An 18,832-nucleotide genomic window follows, 5' to 3' on the forward strand; every position below is an offset into this window, starting at 1 on the left:
TAAAATTTGAGCCATTTTAAGATGAACTCTGGAAAATGTCTGGAAAATTGGGTCTGGACATTTTCCAGACTTTTCCACAACACAGCAGGAGATTGCTCAGATAAAATGTGGTCACAACAACAGGACATAGAACATTCGCTTAAAGCTCTCAAATCTCGTCTTTCCAAATGGACATCTTCATTTTCACCTCTCTTTCATCCTGAGATTGTTTCGCGTCAATTGCATGTTAAAAACCTGCTCAACATTTCCCGGGCATTTTACTCGGCGGCTGGGAGGAAAACTATGAGAAAATCCCAGAGCAAATGACTCGGATAATTAACTTCTCACATACCCCACTGGAAAATTTCAGGAAAATGTGCTCTTATATTAGCTCTTATAATACACACAGTCACTGGAAGCTGTGGCAGGTGTGTTAAGAGTTGCTGCACTCCTGTGCTGGACTTTCCGTGTGTTTCCAGATATTCTGTTTTGTGAAAGTCACTTTTGAACGATTGTTTATATGGTTTTATTTTTACTGGGCCTGGAGAGGCAGGCTGCTCCCTTAAGCTGACTGACGCTCTCAATGCAAGACGGTATATTGATCGTCTTTCCTCCGGCCTTTCACACAGCCTTGCTGAGGACACATTAAATGTGTTATAAGTCATTAAGAGCTCCAGGCCTCAAATCATACCTGTCTAACTTAAAATATATTGACACATTGTGCTCGCACAAACTTTTTATTTTTTGAGGTAGCCTCTGGGTGTGTGTGCTGATGCCGGTGCAGAGGGTGTGAGAGCTTGTGCGAGCGAGTTTGTTTATGTGACTGTGTCTATACACAGTATCTGTACGGTGCTGAACACTGGGGAGCATGTGTTGTGTGGGGGTTGTGTTGGGAACACGCAGAGACATTGTGTGTGTGTTTGTGTTCTTGCATGCAATTGTGTTTCTGTGTGTGTGTGTGTGTGTGTGTGTACACAGGGAGCAGGCTCGTCCTCTTGCTGCCCCGGGGGCTCAGAGCCCATTTCCTGTTGTGCAGTGTGATAAGTTTCCCTGTCAGATCCTCCCAGCACCACTATATTTCTGATAAGCTCCACTGCTAGTTTTCCCGACCTCTGGCACAGAGATCAATTTGAGATTGATTCAGAATGCCCTGCTGGGCCGAGCTGGAAGATCAATTTGAGATGGATTGTTCCCGCCAGGGGGCCAATGACACGCAGTGCAGTGCTCACTTGCTTTGCCTCCTTTGCTTTCTTCACCCCTCACTGTTACTTCTTTCTCCCTCTGCATTTTTTCTCCACTATCTACTCCTCTCTCTTTCAATTGTTTCACACTTGTCCTCTGTGATGTCGTTTACTCCGTGTTGCACCATGCACATTTGCATCAATCCTCATCCATGCCTCCTTTCTCCCTCTCCCATCTGCTTCCCTTACTTTTCTCCTCCCAGCGTAGAGCAGTCAGTGTAGGGATAGAGATGACTTCATTAGCAGAGGGACCAACTCCTGCAGAGTGATAAGTCTGCAGGACAGGGGAGATAGCTCATGTGACTTGCTAAAGCACACAGCCACAGAATATATGGATATAAACTACCATGCACATATGCACACATAGAAAAACATCTTTTTTATTTTCTCAGTTATGTGATCGTGGTCACTGTTGCCATCATGCTCTGAGCTACTGGTGTCACCACCACCAGCTCATGACCTTATCTCCACAGAACATGATTTCCACCACCTCCCTCCTTTTCCTCATTCCTTCCCCCTCTCCATCCACACGTCTCCCATCATCAGTTGTTCTCTGCCGTCTCAGAGGCTTTGGCTGTGGCCCCTGACACCAGCAGGTGCACTCTCCTCCCTGCTCTGACCTTTTCCCCTGCAGTATGTCCGGCTCTGACTGCACTGACCTTTACCTATAGTATCGCCCCTCATGTTGTCTCCCACAGGAACGGACCGGGGACAGCAAATCCTCTGTGCATCCATGCAGAGAGAAATCCAACAAACAACACGAGGAAAATGAAAACAGAAAAAACGAAAGTAGCAGTTACACACTAAAATTGCTGCTGGAGCGAAAGGGGAGGCTCATCAGGCTTTGGTGAATAGTTAGTGGGCTGTTTTGGGCCATGGCACAAGCAGAAACTGCCACCCAATTGATATGCTTGCCATTCAGGGTCCCTGGCTCACCCACAAAGGGATAGTGTGTGAGGACGCTGTAGAGGCTGCGAGCTTCAAACGAAACAAAGTGTTATGTGAACATATTTAAAGGCAAATATTTGTACTGTAGCTGTTCTACACTGCCACACTCTAAAGCCTAGTTTATGCTTCTGCGTCACGTCTACGCCGTACCTACGCCGTAGGTCGTTGAGCATTCGAAGTTCTGCGTCGAGGGAACGCGTTGCTCTGCAATTCACCGCCATGCCGCTAGGGGGTGTAGCGGTGTGTTTGTGTGGTTATAGCCGAATCCTCGCTTTTTCTTCCGTAAAGTAAACAACAGTAAACAATGGTGACCGAGGTGGAGCAGCTGTTTTTGTTGTTGGAGCTCATCAATATTGAAGAACAAATGCTTATATTGCAAATGTTGAAGCGCAAGCTACAAAGAAAACGTTTGCGGAGTTGGTTTTTACGACGAGGAAGAAAGACCGGAAAAGCAACTGCCGGAACTTACGTTCTGAGCGGACCAATCACAGCGCTTACGGTCCGCGTCGACGTACGCGTAGTTAGGATTTTTGGGAGGCGCACGTCAGGCTACGGCGTAGGGGTCTGCGTCTACGCCGTACCTACGCCGTAGCTACGGCGTCGACGTGACGCAGAAGCATAAACTAGGCTTAAGGCAGGGTGAAACCCTGTCATCATGGAGATTTGACTATTCACAGCAACTGCATTTAGCTAGAATTACCGCTTTACGTTTCTATGCCAACAATCATCACAGTTAAGTTTCCATGCATTTTTTTCTAGATTCATATGAGGTCACTGTGACCTTTGACCATTGAAATTGAATTACATTATACTTCAGTCTAAGTGACAAATTTGAAGGAATAAGTCAGACTTGAGAGGCCATTTACATGTTTGTAAGGCCACAGTGACTTTGACCTTTGACCACCATCGTTGAGTCTGTATGAAAGTTTGTGTCAGATATAATGAAATTCCCATTGGGTGTTCCTGATTAATCACATTCACAAGAACATGAGATCACTACAACCTTTGACCACCAAGATCAAATCAGTTCATCTTTAAATCCAAGTGAATGCGTGTGTCAAATTTGAAAAAATTCCCTCAAGGCGATCTTGAGATATTGAAGATCTGCCGGACCACCCGAAAACATAATCCTGTCGCCGGCACACAGAAGTAAAGATCATTAAATGAGTGTATCTGTATCCATCACCGTTATTTCCTGGCTCATAATCAAAAGTGTTTTGGTCAACAACAGACCTGATACATTTGAACAGGATCACATACTCCATATCTGTACAATCTTATCACAATAACACCTACATTTTTTTAATGTCACACTCAAATCTTGTTGCGTTGGGAATGAGCTTTTATGACCTCGATGTGTTTCATTCTTGTTTTACAGTTCGTCATAATGGCTGATTGGCCACGTTGTGTCTGACATGGCCAGAAAAACACTGCTGCTCACAAAGCAAACACTGATACATTATTCACACAGGCCCAGAACTCTCTCCACACTTCATTTAACTTCATTTTACCAATGTGCAGACATAAGCAGAATGCTGTGGCTATTTGTGAAAAACTAAATGGCAAGAAATTCATCACTGTGAGCTGCAGTGTACTCTGAAGTGCTATAAAAACAATCAAAGTACATACTTCAATGACTGAATATGGTTTTTGTACCATTCACAGAATCACACAGCACCAGTCATGAGCTCACATCACACTCCTGCATGAATCATGAGAAACCAGCGCACATCATAACCTGACTTGGAAGAGGGTAACAAACTCTATGTTGTCTCTATGTATCTGTAGTTTATGGTTATTACCTTTGTCAAGGACGTTATGTTCTTGTCTGTGTTTGTTTGTTTGTGTGCAGGATCATGGAAAAACGACTGAACTCATTTTTTGTAAAGTCTTATGGGTGGAACATGGCCCAAGAATGAACCTGTTAAATTCTGGTGCTGAAACATTTTTTTTCACCTTATTCATCATTGCGAGTGTTTTTGAACATTTTCATTGATTTCTCACAGGATGTTCATGGATCCTACTGATAACAACCTGACATGTCTATTGGACTGAGTGTGCAATGTGGTGCAGAACCAAATAAAAATCAGAACCTGGTGAATTTAAATGTAGACTCATATAAGCACTGTTTGGCCTCAGCAGAGGTGTGTGATCTACTGAGTACCATCCTCCTTGTTTGTTTGTTTTTCAGCAGGGTTACATAAAAACTGCTAAACAGATTTCCACAACATGGGCCAAGAAAGAATCCATTAAATTTTGGTGCAAGCGTTGAATGCCAGAATTTTTTTAATAACTTTGTTTAACATTCCAAGAGTGTTTTTTTTCGACATTTTTACCAATTTCCCTGAGAATAATTCATGGATGTTGAAAAAATCCTGTTTAGGGAACTAATATTTATGAGTGTGTGTAATCTAGTAAATGTGCTTCCATAAGTTGACTGCCTTGGCCGAGGAAGGAGCTTTACTGAGTGCCATTCTAGTTTTATGTTTTTTTCCAAGTAACAAAATGTTGTACTAGTTGTCACATGAATGTGAATGTAATCATATCAATAATGCTCTATAAAATGATTAAATATATCTGCCCGTATGTGGCCTGTGTAACATACACCTCATATGTTTAAATAATGGTTAGAGCTTCTTAAAAAATACCATGATGTGTGTGTAGATTTATGTGTGGGTGGAGATCATGACAATCAGAGTGATGTTAGAGAAATATGTTGTTTTCTTGCTGCAGATTGCCTCCATTTGCCCTCTCACTGCCTGTGGTGGTTTCACAGATGTCAGCTGGCCATTCCTCAGGCTACACACACATACCCTTGCAGAGCAAAGGACACAGAGACAACTTAGATGAAGAAAACTTTAACTGAAAAAATACCGCATACTGTAACCTCACAGATCTATTCCCAATGACGGGTTTACAGATATAATCTTAATGTCACCGACTGAATCTGAGTCTCCCCAATTTTGATTCCTGAGTTGGGTAAATAACCAACATGTTTGAAACATATAGAGTTGTGTAGAACAGTGATTAGTAAATAGCAACTAGACAACTAGAGTGAGCTAACTGGGAAGGGGTCATCAACCGCACGTTTTGCTTTTTTGGGATTACAACTGAAACATGGCTTCTTACAGGGTAAATAAGATTATTTCCCATTGCAGGTTGTTCGTGCAAAACAAGAGCAATGAGTTAACGATACCGGCAGTCCACCTCCATGTATATTTCTATTCTGAAGTCACGTTGATCAGGCCCCTCACAGTTTGGATCTGACACTTTGTCCACTCTTCCAACTAGATCTGACTTCATTCTCTAACCCTGTATGATCATCTTCTATTCTTCTATTCGACACATTTCTAGATCTCAGCAACTCCCTTAATGAGTACACAGTTATTAAAAGCAATAAAAATAACGGACAACCATGACAATAAGACCCACACTGTTATCTTTAATTACTCGCCCTAGCATGAACGCCTGTGACCCATTTCCTGTCACCCTCTTATCATCCTTGTAATATCTCTCATCAGATTAGCCTTCAAGTTGTCTCACACTGTGTATCACATAGGACAAATCACCCACTGCTCCTGACAACTCACACCATGATGCCTCCACCTCTCCTGCCCCCATCAGCCTCTTTGAGCCCATTTGACAGATGGTTCTGCTGCAATGTTTCCGTCCCAACTCAAACTCGCCTCTGACCGGCCCCGCTGACAATTAAAACAGATGAGAGAGAAAATTAAAAGAAGCAAGTGCATGGAGAAATCAGACCAAAATACCAGAGACCAGATGCTCACAACACACTCTGTCACTCAGTGTTCAGGCGAGTCCCCTCTCCGCCCTCTATCTGCCTTGCTCCTGCTCGTCTCCACTGAGACGCAAAGTAGAGCAGTTAAAAAATGAGCACTGTAATAATCAAGACACAGACTGAGCATTTAAAATGATGAAGGATACGACCATGAGTGGCTCAGATTTAATGTCTGAACAAGGCCGATACTAGTATACACACACAGGGTTGCACCGTTGTTGTAATCAGTGCAGCATTATGCCTTATTAGCCTCATACGAGCTATGTCTGTTAGCTCGTATTAGGACCAAGCTTTGGTCCTCATGAGATATACTGGTCCTGACATGGTCAGTGTATGAACTAGAAAAAGTCCAAGTGAGGGAGCAAAAAAACCAAACACACACACACACACACACACACACACACACACACACACACACACACACACACACACACACACACACACACACACACACACACACACACACACACACACACACACACACACTCTCTCTAGTCCCTCTGTCTTAGTGAGTGCACACACTGGGATAATTCATTCCCTTGCCCCTTACTCTAACTTTAACCATCACGACTAAACCCTTACCTCAACCCTCATTCTACCCCTAACCCTAAAAACCCTTAAACAGCTCATCGAAAGACCAGAATGTCCTCACGCCGTAGTTGTGAGCTCAAAATGGTCCTCACAAAGATATCTGTACACACAAACACAGGACTCTTCCTCTAGCACCTGAGCCTGACTATACAGGCCACACACTACAGTGAACTTTTCTAGTAGTGCACTGGAGCGCGTAAAGGCCGCGGCTGCAGCAGCATCTGGGCTGTGAAACGCACGTCGCTCCCTCCTACCACAGCTGGGGCTCGCCAGGCTAGAGGGGAAGTGTGACAGTCAGGAAGCGTGAACGATAAATGATGACAAAACCCTCATGTTGTCTGGGGTCGATGCAGAGCAAACAGCCAGGGGAAAACACAAGAGAGAGAGCCAGTGGGACGAGCGGCTGGGGGTGGAAACATGCCTGCCATTGTGAGACAAGATATTATTTGGAATACATGAACACAAATACAATAAAAAGCTTTTATTGGGTTTAGCTGCAGACAGAAGTTGAAATTAGAATTTCTTCAAGCTTGATAATCTTTTTTTAAAAGCAGGAATAACAGTTCAACCTCTGGCAACATGAATGGTGTTGCATCAGTAGATTACGCTACTTTCTTAGACATGGGTTAGAAAGTTTTTCAGAAAGTAATCTAGGCCACAGGCGATGTTTTGTTTGCCAGCTCGGTGAGAACAGTGAGAGGAGGGAGGAGATGGGGCACAGCGCTGGCGGCAGCACAGAACAGGATTATTGGAGTCTGGACAGAGAGATTTTTGGTAGCTGTCTCTCCACGATTTACATTTGTGACATGCGCTATAATGTAGTTTCTGTCTCTTGGAAATTATAGGTTGTTTGTGTCTCCTACATGTCCAGTAGGTAGAGAGCATCATTCATCACGCTTCTGTCCAATATTCTTTTTGTTTTAGTAAAGTTTTAAGTCTCTCAGAGAAAAAGCTGTCTCTTTAGCTGCAAAATGCTTCGCTATGTCCAACAGCTAATTTGTCGTTTGGTGCTGAGCAGACATTATTTAATTAGTTTTAATACCTTTTTGCTGAAAACAGCTGCCTGTTGCCGAAAATAGCTCTATAAGAGTTGATTAGAGTGAACCAAGAGAGCCTGCGTGTCACAACTAGAAAAATCAAGACGTGGCCAAGCTATGCCAGGGTCGATACCTCAGGTGGGCTCCATTTGTGGTTAGTCATTTAGTGTGCCAGCGTGTGTGTGTGTGTGTGTGTGTGTGTGTGTGTGTGCATGGTGTATGACTAAAGCTCATTAATGCATGCTTGCACGTGGTTGAATAACTTCATGGTGGAATGGGCAAATAACGTTTGGGGGTTTAAGGTTAGGCAGACATGGTCAGAGGGCACACAGGTGGAAAGCTACATTAACTGTTCTGAAGGACACAGAGGGGACATAATATAAATAATATCGTACACTGGAATATATACAACTGCATGATTTGATGAAACAACAGAGGGACAGAAAATGGAAAAAAACTCTGTTATAATCGTGATGCTGGAAAACATATGTGGAGTCCCAGTTATGCAGAAGTGCATTATAATAATAATCATATTTGCTGATTATGCTCGTGACAATCTGTTCATTTTTATTTCCTGCTCTTGCTCATATTCCTAACCCCACTCTGCATTTTGGTGTCCTCAGGCAGATGTCCTGCAAACTATTATAAAATTATTTATTATGTTTACCCAGGCTGCTTTAATGTGAGCATCTCTCCTCTTACTATCAGCAAAAAGCCTTGTGTCTGTATGGATGCAGCCATTCAGAGCCATTTGCATTATCATTTTTTGGCATCTATACTCTATGTTTTCACAAACCCAATAAATATTCATTCTTTTGCATACGTTTATTGATTTAGTGATGCATCCTAAGTGCATTTTCTCTTTGTTTCTGCGTCGTGTACTGTATGGCGGACAATATATCGACATGCAAGAGAAAATGCACTAAGAGCGGAGAAATGAGAATCCAATCAAACCTCCTACAGACGCAGAGTATTTTCTGTGCTTTATGGTCATTAGACGAGCTCAAGCCTACAGAGCTGCAGCTGGAGCACAGGGTGCAGTGCAGTTCAAGGAGAGAGTTGGGGGTGAGAGTAATGAAGGCACGGATGAATTCAAATAAGTCCACACACTGTTACGCTGTCTCTCCACCAGCGATCTAAGCACACGGTTAATGTTAGTGCAGCTCCATGGCTGCGTATCGAACCGCCGGCAGTAAACAGTAATCAGCCCTGATCATATGTGTGTGCTGCATCAACAGATAGATTAAAACACTGAGTGATGGAGACAGCACCTCTGGCTAAAATCAATACGAGCTTACAGACACAGCTCGTATGAGGCTAATAAGGCATAATGCTGCACTGATTACAACACTAAGGTGCAGCTATTGAGTTACAGATAAAGGGGCTCCAGCAAATAACACAGTGCATGATTATCTCTGAGTGTGCAGGGGTGGGACTGTGTCTGTGTTTCGTACTCACCCGTAAGTGGTGTTGCTGGCTCTCTTGCTCCCCGCCCTGGAGCGGCCGGACTTCAACTCTCCACTCATGCTTGTGTCTGCATAGAAGAGCAACCAATTAACTTTGTGTTGATATAGGAAAGAGCATCGCTGCAGGGCTACAAAGCACAGGCTCAGAAGCAGGTTCAGATGATGAACTAAGCTGTGAACTGTCTGCTCGCGTTCAGCCTCCACTCACTTCCTCTCTTTACTTGAACAAAATTAACCTAATCTTGTGTAGCTGTTGTCATCATTTGACATGATAATGACTGGAGGGCTGGTTTAAACTGACAGTGGCTGTTTTTCATGTCTATCCTCTATCACTCTCCATTGATTGCTTCTGTCACTCCGGACCAGCTGTTTATGTGTTTTGTCTCCAGTTTGCACGCCTACAAACCTGGCGCAGCTTTAGAGACAAAGCCAAACCATATTTCTCTGTATTTTATATTTCATTTCTTTGTATAGCTGTTTTCAGGCTGTGTGGCCGAAAGCACTCACTAATCATTATATAGTGCACTATAGAGTGAGTTTGCCATTTTGTCTGAATGTTTAGTGGAGTTTTTTTATACCCTATATAGTGCACTCATTGTTGCCCACAATGCATCTTGTGAATTAGTGTACAAGCGATGGTCACTAACCAAACAATATCTACCATCATGCATTGGAGCGAGGGTAGCAGAAACAGCTGCCCTTATCAACAAAAGCTATGGACTATGACAATTAAGCTATTTTCAGATATGAATTCTAGAAAATAGCCCTTGTGCTAAAAGCTCTGGTTGTCCTCATTGTTCAGATTTGACGTCTTCTTTAACTTCTTCGACGTGTACTGCTCACATCCGTAATTATTTGTATTCTATTGGGGACATTATCCTACTCGCTAGCTGTGAATTTTCCTGCTGCATTCTCAGATGGGTTCACTCAAACATTTTCCAGACAGTTATTCAGGGAATGGCCGGAGAAGTTCCAGATAATATCCGGAGCACCTCAGCATCTAAAGTCCAGAGCATGTCTGAAAGCAGCTTATGATTCTCCACAAATACCTTCATACATATGGGACAATTAACAAGGATCCAGGATATGCCAGCATAGAACTGTTTAGGGGAGGAGAGGAGAGGAGAGGAGAGGAGAGGAGAGGAGAGGAGAGGAGAGGAGAGGGGAGGAGAGGGGAGGAGAGGAGAGGAGAGGCGGCCAGACTGACATGGACAGATGGGTGGTGAATGGAGCGTGACTGGGCCAGCTGCACGTACACTCACACAGCGTGGCTGTCAAATGGCTGGAAACTACAATTAATTAAGTATGGATCTGAATGTGTGAAAAGAGGTTTAGACACATGTATGTTCCTTTACCTCCCACAGCAGAGATCACTTTCTGACAGTTTATAGTCAAACTCCTCGATGGCTTCTCTGCAGCCAACAGAGCTGGTGATGACCTGGCTTCTCCTGAAGCACTGCAGAAACTTATACTTGGTTTCATAACCGTAAGAATTGTAAAAACTATGACATCTAACTATGGTGTCCTGCATCTTGTGAGTCACGTTGTGTGTGTGCCAGCCACAAAGTCCATCGGAGGAGTTCACAGCCAGAGGAGGAATCTTTCTTTACATTCCGTTTTCTGACAAGAGTTTACTGAGAGGTAATAGTATAATAGGGACATGAAGAACGTCTGCTTGAACCAGGACACATTTATTTTTCACACCTAATCAACACTTCAAATTCACTGACCAACCTTCCACAATAGGGCAACTAAATAAAATAGCTTACATACATTATATTTAAATAGCCCAACATTAGTTCATGATAATAATAAATATTTGAGTTCATTAGCTATATAATTCGCTATATATTGCTTGTCATGTGTCTTTTTTTACTTCTATAGTAACAATAATCTTAAAAATCGCAAAACCGTGATATTTCCTCTGACAAAATTTCATATCGTGACATCCCTAGAATGTACGCACACCTGGGCCCAGAAATTACATTTGTTACTGAGCAACACGGCATCTGTATGACAGACTGCATGATGACACAGAAAGAGAGGATGCTGAGTCTCACTCTACAGGAGCCAAACATCAGGAGGTAATCAGACCACTATTCTGTAAACAAAAACCTATACGCAACAATTAGCTTCTGTAGTGCACATTCACTCACACACACACTAACTACTTGGCCCCTTAAACACACAAATCCTCTTAAGGCACGGCTTCAGTGATTACTCATATCAGTAACACTACATTAACCTACCCTTTCTAATCACTATACAAACACTTTTTCATGGTATTTAAAAACTATTATGTAGTTGTACACAAACATAGCAACATTTTGTGTTTTTTAATGTGCAGAATTTGTCAACATTTTCTAGAACTTATTAATGAATTACTTTTGATTTACTATAAATTCTCCTATAAAGGGATAATTTATATCTTTACAAGTGTGTTTCACTACAATTCAATGTCCAGCTCATTCATTATCTGTTCATATAATAGATTGAATGTTAAGATGGACGACATGACTGATCCCTGAAAGATCGCCACCTAGAGGCTGGCTGCAGTATAGGTCATAAATCCACCTCCTCCATGTTAGTCGATGGGGCATGGGCCAAATGAAAAAGTGGAAATAGAAATCAAATAGATGTTTTCTGTCATTTAAGGTTGTCCAAACAGATAGAGTCATGTCGTGCATGCTTTATATTGTTTATAAATCCTTAAATAGGGGCGTTGCTGGCAAATGAGTTTTATTTAAGTAAAAAACTTAAAATAACAACATTGTTAATAAACAATGATAGTGCATCTACTTATTCTGTGTCTGTTGAAAAAGCTCAGGCTTCATACCTTATCACAGTTGTCTGTAAAGCTGACAGCACATTCCATTTTTAAATTACTTTCCATTTCAGTAGTAGGCTTTCTTCTTCATTTACCCAGATGTGGAAATGCATCAAAGACCATGTCTGCACATTTTGTTGCATTTCACTGAATTGCCTGAACAGCGACGGTATTAATCACGGCTGTTGTGATTCTCACTGTAGAACAGCAGAAACAAGCTCAAGTAACTCCAGCTAAAAAAGGACACATGGATCAAACAAGAATCGAGCATGTTTTTTAAAATAGGAGCAAAGGGCACGAGAGGACACATCAAGGTCACACGTGCTCAGTCGTAATGAGCTCTAAAGCCCCGGCCACAGTTTACAGTCTGTCACCATGCTTTTTATCAATGCATGTCAGGCTGAGTGCCAGACAGTCGCTTCACACCGAGCCAAAGCAAGAGCCGACTTAATCACACTACCTGGAAACAAAAACACACAGTAACAATGTGGAGAAGCTTTTCTTGTTCTGACTCTACAGGGCGCCGCAGCCTCACAATATCCACGCTGCTGATAATGTGTCCATGTGTACTATACCAGCTCCAGGAACGAGGCTCCGTCTGAACCGTCTTATAAGTTTAGTATACCTTCTGTCAGCTGGATATTTCATGAGGTATATTATTATTATTTAATGTTTGTATTTTCAGTTTTTTTTAAGAACAGCTCCTCAACAAAACTTCACAGTGAGGAAGGAAAGAAAGAAAGAAGGAAAGAGAGAAAGACAGACTTCACTTAATTTTGTGCATAAAATTACTAAATCATACTTTTCTTTAATTGTACTTCTAAATCACAGAACTTGTTTCAGAACAGAACATGTTTGGGCTGATGACTCACACAAATAATTTTGTTGCTTTTTAAATCTAAGAAAAAAACTATGTTTTGTGAACCTCCTCTCACATTTTCAAATGTCCCATCCAAAAAGACAAAAACATTAAGCAATTATGTCTGAATGACTGCGACAGTAATTCAAACTCAAAATTCATAGGTCAGCTGAGATTGTCAAACAGATTTCACTGCTTTGGTAGATTTTAGAAACCATTCCAAAAATTGTTGACAGCTTATGCTGCAGTAAGAAATTACTGAGCTTTACTTTTTTCAAAAGTAAAACATACTATTGTCTTTAGTTTCTCTTTTATTTATTTATTCGATAGAGACAGTGCTCATTAATTAACATATACTGTAAATGAGCCAATGCTTACCGTGTAATTTTCATCATAAACTAAATAAAATGACCTATTATGTATAACTTCAAATCTCTGTGGTTAATTCATGTGCATTATGCATAGCATCAACACTGACAGGAAAACCTTCCCATTACAAAAACACTACGGCTGATAGAACTAACCCATGATTAAAATACATTATAAACAATATGTTATATGTTTAGTTAATTGTGCAATATGGATTTCCTATTTTTCACATGTATTTAGCCTTAAACTAATGAATTTTTTGTCCTCTGCATCCCATCATGCATTTCAACACTTCATAGATCAAAGCCCATTACTGGCTGGTTTCCATATTAATGGGCACACAACTTTTTAGTCCTCACTTGCCACAGAATGCATTTTTATTTCACTTGAAATAAAAGGTAATTTGTCAAATGTGGGAGGAAAGCTAGTGTGTGCATGCCTCCTCTCTGCTCTCTGTCATGCTGGATCTTCTCCGTTTCCTGCACTTCAACTGACCTCAGGTCAGAATTAGCGCTAAGCGGTGATAGTGAAGCATTCATTTACACTCTCGGGGCTAAATCACAGGCATCTCTGTCATCATAAAACATGGATTATAATCCCAAAGGATATAGAGAGCAATTACATGAATGGATGGCATTTTCAGAGAGATGCTTGTGTGGTCTTTACACGACAGCTGTGGAAAAAGATGCAAACGATAGCTCTTGCATGACAGTTGGGAAGATAAAGTAGTGCTATCACTATACATGGTCTCATATAGAGGCTGAAAAGATCCCACGATACAGTAAAACAACTCATAGACAGAGAAACACTTTAACTGTCCAGTCTCTGCAGACTCTGCTTTAACAGACGTGCAGCTTTGTGAGCAGAGAGCTCTGTCTAAAGTAGTGTCGAAGTTGTGAGAATATAGAAGTCTGGTATCATTTAGTGAATATGTAATCTGCAGAAATATGAAATGTGACGAGGAGTATCTTCACTCCGTCACCACAGAGCAGGATTATAACATAATTAAACCAGTGGTTGTTTCTGTCTCACAAGCCTTTCCACCTGCAGAGAGGATGCTGACCTTGCCAAAGTGACAAGACTCGATGAGCTTTCATCATAGGAACCTCACAGTCAAGAAGTTGTGCATGACTCATAGGGTTTACATCATAAAGTCTTAAAATGTATTTCCACAGACTGTCCACTCAGGACTGCATCAAGAGAAACCCACAGAAAACTGCCATGGGGCAAAAGTGAAAAGGAAGCTGGGGTTGGAGTCCAGAAAGGAGCAGAGGAGGCTGAATGTGAGGAGTCTTGTAGATGTGTGGGATAAAGATGGAGGGGAAGAGCAAGTCAAACATTCTTGAAATTATTGTCTCTCAGAAACACAGTGTGGCATGCAAACATCTGCACACACACACACACACAATGACAAACCCTGGTATACTCACATCTGGGGCTGAACAGGGTCATATCAGGGAAGCAGAACAACCAGCAGACTGGGAGAAGAGAGGCTGGACCAGGATGTCTTCTCTTCTCTCGGGTAACTGTCTCCTTTAACGTCCTCTCTGTGAAGTGAGTGTGTGTATGTGCGAGCTCAGGCTGGTGCTCGACCGACTGCTGCGATCCTACTGAGTCAGAGACAAACCAGCCACAGGAGCACTAAAGGCACGTACCAAGTGTGCTCCTGTAGCAGGGGTGGACGCCGGGCTGTTCCATTAGCGGGAGGTGCTGGCAGGAGGATTGGATGAGTGTGCAGCTGGTTTCCCCTCAGCAACAGGAGCCTGGCTGCAGCTCCGGGCTCACACATTCCAGCCAGGCGATGAGGAAGCTGTGTGTGTGTGTGTGTGTGTGTGTGTGTGTGTGTGTGTGTGTGTGTGTGTGTGTGTGTGTGTGTGTGTGTGTGTGTGTGTGTGTGTGTGTATCTTCATGCACTTATCAAAAGAGTAGAAACCTTGTGAAACATTTCACAGACACCATGCATGCCAAACAAAGTGATAAATACCCATTCACAAGGAGGATGAGGGGGGACATTAATGGAATATTGAATGATCATTTGAATATAGGCAGTAAGGGAAGAATTTACACAGTGAGAACATTAGAGCCCAACTATAGACAGTATATAAAGATGGATGACACCTCTCCACTTCCTCTCACTGTCCAGAAATGAAGCCCAAACTTCCTGGATATGAATGCCACCATCTTGCACATTTATAGACAGAATCTACAAGATAAACACTTTAAAAAAACAACAAAAAAAACCAATAAAATAGAGGCTTGATATTTTACAGTTAAAATTAACTTCATAAAAATAAATCACAAAAACAATCAAAAACTTATATCCTGAATCCATAAAAATAAATGTATTTATGTTAAGATATAGAATAAATATAAATGTACTGCTTAAATAAACCAACTTAAACACCAATACTGATTTGTCACTGACAATATCTGTTTATATTATTAGCCAACAAGTAGATCAACTGGACAATAAAGCAGATGCACACATACACACAAGGTGAAGAAAGAAGTGTCTCTTCTCCAGTGTGATTATGTTACACAGCCAACAAAGGGATTAATGGCATGTTCATAAAGTATTTGATAAATCAATAAGTAATTTCAAACTGCTCAGGGAAACAGTAATGTAATATCTGCACAGATCCTGAACCATAGATAAGTGAGCTACCTGTAAACAAACTTAGAAACAAACTGAATATTTTATGAAAACTCCAGTAATATCATTATCAACACATATCACCACATTATTTCCATCACTGTGATCTTGATAACATTTGATCAGCACTAGCAAACACACAGTCACTTTTTACATGTTGTAAAGTGTGCGTGCTGTCTAATCGTTAAAGTTTTGTTGTGCAGTGTTTGAGGAGAGAATTCACCTGAGGGGGTTTAATCTCTCTGGCTCCCAAGGAGAAGCTTTCATGTGGGTTTAATTAGCTTCTTTAACAACCAACACAGGGTAGGACTGGCTGCAAGCCAAAGTTTAATCTTAGTCAACTCCAAAATGATTATTACCTCTTTTCACACTACACTTAACCCAGGCACAAGTGCCTTATTAAGCTGTTAACCCTTGGGTAACTGTGGTCTGAGTGGTGTGACAAGGCATCAAATTAGCCCTGGGCCATCGGCCTGTAAGGTACAATAACACAGATTTAGAGAATATATAATGTGAAACTAACGTGAATGTTTGAGATATAAAGAGCTTTATTGTTTTAAAGCTGATGCGAACAAATGTAGTTAGCTGTAGTTTTTTTTGTGACATCAGTCAGTCATGAGTGAAAATATTTGAACCAAGATGAACATGAAGTTATATTGGCACAATAAAAACATGGCATAAAACATGGCGTAGATAATAACACATTATGATGCTTTATGTTATTTATTATTTATTATAATGGGTGTCCACCTCTTTGCAAAGGTTGTGATGAGGTTGTGATGAGGTAAGGCTTTGGTCAGTGTAAATAAATAAAAACAGTAAAAACAACTTGATCTGAGAAATTTTAGGAAACACATCAGTGAATATTGTCAATATAACAGTGAAACATGTTGGAACAGCTGAAATTCTTCATATAGATCAATTATATTACAAAAATAAATGGATGCCAGTGGTGTCACAGCAGCCCACCCTTTCCTGTCACAGTTCATCACCTCGTGTGCACCACTGATTGATTAGAAGAGTGAGATGTATCCTCAGAAAGATATCCTGTGATCCAGAGAGAATTTCTTCCATGCAGCCACTGGAGGACATAGTGTCAAACCTTGAACGGCAGCAGTGATACAATCTATAAAGGCCACTTTTGGCATGTGGCGTCATTTCAGTGTATATGCACAATATAAAAATCACCTGAAGTACAATGTGGAAGCCTGAATGCAGGAAAATAAAAAAATGAAGCGATGTTCTATGTGAAAGGCAAAGCCTGGCAGCAGAGTGGAGCAGTGGTTGGCACTGTGACCTTCCAACAAGAAAGTTTCTGGTTTGATTCCCAGCTTTTCTGTGTTTTCATGTTCTTCCCATGTCTATGTGGGTTTTCTCCAGCGTCCTCCCACAGTCCACTAGGATCAGGGTCTTTGTCTGTAGGTCCAACATATCCACACTGATGTGTCCATGGTTGTACCCCGCCTCTCACCCAATGTCAGCTGGGATTGATCCAGCCCCCTCTGCCACCCTCAAGTGATAAGCGGTTTGGGTGATGGATCGGCCTGTAGGCGTCACATGAACCACAGTTTGCACTGTGACCATTCATTCTAAACCTGCAGCATGGCCCAGTCTTCTACCTGGAGGTTTTGTGACACAAACAGGAAACCACTAACAGTTCTTTACATAACATATGTGTGAGAACACACCAAACTTAATAAAAACACTCACTATCTATAATCTTCCCAACTGTAGAAGGTTTCATTTGTGAATGGCTCTGAGTTCATGCAGTACTTGCAGATAAGTGCATTTGGGTTCTGTCGGAGGAGTTAAAACAGATGAGAGGTGAGGGGGTTGGGATGGTGGTAGAGGGACAGTAGGGAGGGAAGGAGGAAGTGGAGCAGAACTCGGCTTGATGCAGCCCAGTAGACTGACTCACCAAAACAGAGAGGGCTGAGGGGGAGGGTGGAAGCATAAAGAGAGAGGAAATTAGCCTGCAGTCTCAGAAAATGGCTGTAATGAGTTTAAAAGTACAGGAAACAGGGGGAAATAATGAGGAATATGGAAAAAGAAAAAAACTCTTGGAAAAAACCTAGAGTTTATATGCAGTATACAGCAGGCTTGGACCTTATCAGCATTCAGGTTGAAGATGCTAAAAATATTGAATATTTTTGTGTTATACCTTATTTCACGAACGTTATTGATAAACGTAGCTACTTGTTGAAACTGGTTCTAATTGTTTTTACCAAGTAAATGGGAAATTAAGCAGTTTTTTGTAATGAACTCGGCTGTAAAGCTGCAGAAAAAGGTTTGTTTTAGCCGAAGTCCTCAAACTGTGGTTAGCCAACTGACAAATTGACCACATTTCAAAGCCCACATAGGCTCTGGGCTGTTATACTGTTGATGAACTCTCACAGGGAGGCAGTCGTGCTGAGGTTCAGCAGTCAGCTCCTAATGACTAAAAACTAAAAAAGAAATGTCGGCACATGGGCCCTCCAAAAAAACTTGTTTTTTTAACATCGGCTTAAAACAGGACCTTGAGAAATCAGTGCTAGACTCTCAACCCATATGTCTTTTTTCTTATTTATAGTGAAACTGCTTACTACTGCTGCAGTGATTTAAAGTCAAGTCATGACTGAATTGTCATGAATACCATTACCTCTTTAATATTGATTTTCAAGTTTCAATTGTGGTAAAACTACTACTACTAACAAGTTGAGAATTGGAGCATGAAGACAAAACAACAAAGAGCTGATATAATTAAATAGAGGTCACTCTGGTATCAGAACTCAATTAAATTAGAACTGGGAAATTAAAAAGAAAGTTATTTTGCCTCATTTATTATTGACCAGGCTTTTGTTATCTAATGTAAACAGTTTTATTATTTCTTTGTTCTGCGCCCTGGAAAAGGTGGAAGAAATGACATCAGAAATGTTCAGCTGCATCAGTAAAAAAACACAAACCAATGTCTCTGCGGTGTTGAGATGCACTCTCTGAAAAAGTAAACACAAAGCACAGAAAACCAAATGGAACTGTGGACATTAGCACAGGCCTGCTCTTTATATGAAGATTAACTTTCACTTC

The 18,832-nt window shown here is 41.4% G+C and overlaps 1 protein-coding gene across 1 annotated transcript in view; it reads right to left on the reverse strand.

Moving 5' to 3' along the window:
• The window catches only part of LOC109636773 (heterogeneous nuclear ribonucleoprotein C-like), a 36,963-nt gene extending 22,225 nt beyond the window's left edge, over nucleotides 1-14,738 (reverse strand). Inside the window, exons 1-2 of the mRNA XM_020098701.2 lie at nucleotides 14,547-14,738; nucleotides 9,054-9,129 (exon numbers count right to left, since the gene is read on the reverse strand). Of these exons, the coding sequence (XP_019954260.2) occupies nucleotides 9,054-9,129; nucleotides 14,547-14,568 (98 nt within the window). The 5' untranslated portion in view covers nucleotides 14,569-14,738. The remainder of the gene's footprint in view (nucleotides 1-9,053; nucleotides 9,130-14,546) is intronic.
• Nucleotides 14,739-18,832: the final 4,094 nt, after the last annotated feature.

This window comes from Paralichthys olivaceus, chromosome 1, assembly GCF_024713975.1.
Source record: "Paralichthys olivaceus isolate ysfri-2021 chromosome 1, ASM2471397v2, whole genome shotgun sequence".
NCBI classification, from domain to species: Eukaryota; Metazoa; Chordata; class Actinopteri; order Pleuronectiformes; family Paralichthyidae; genus Paralichthys; species Paralichthys olivaceus.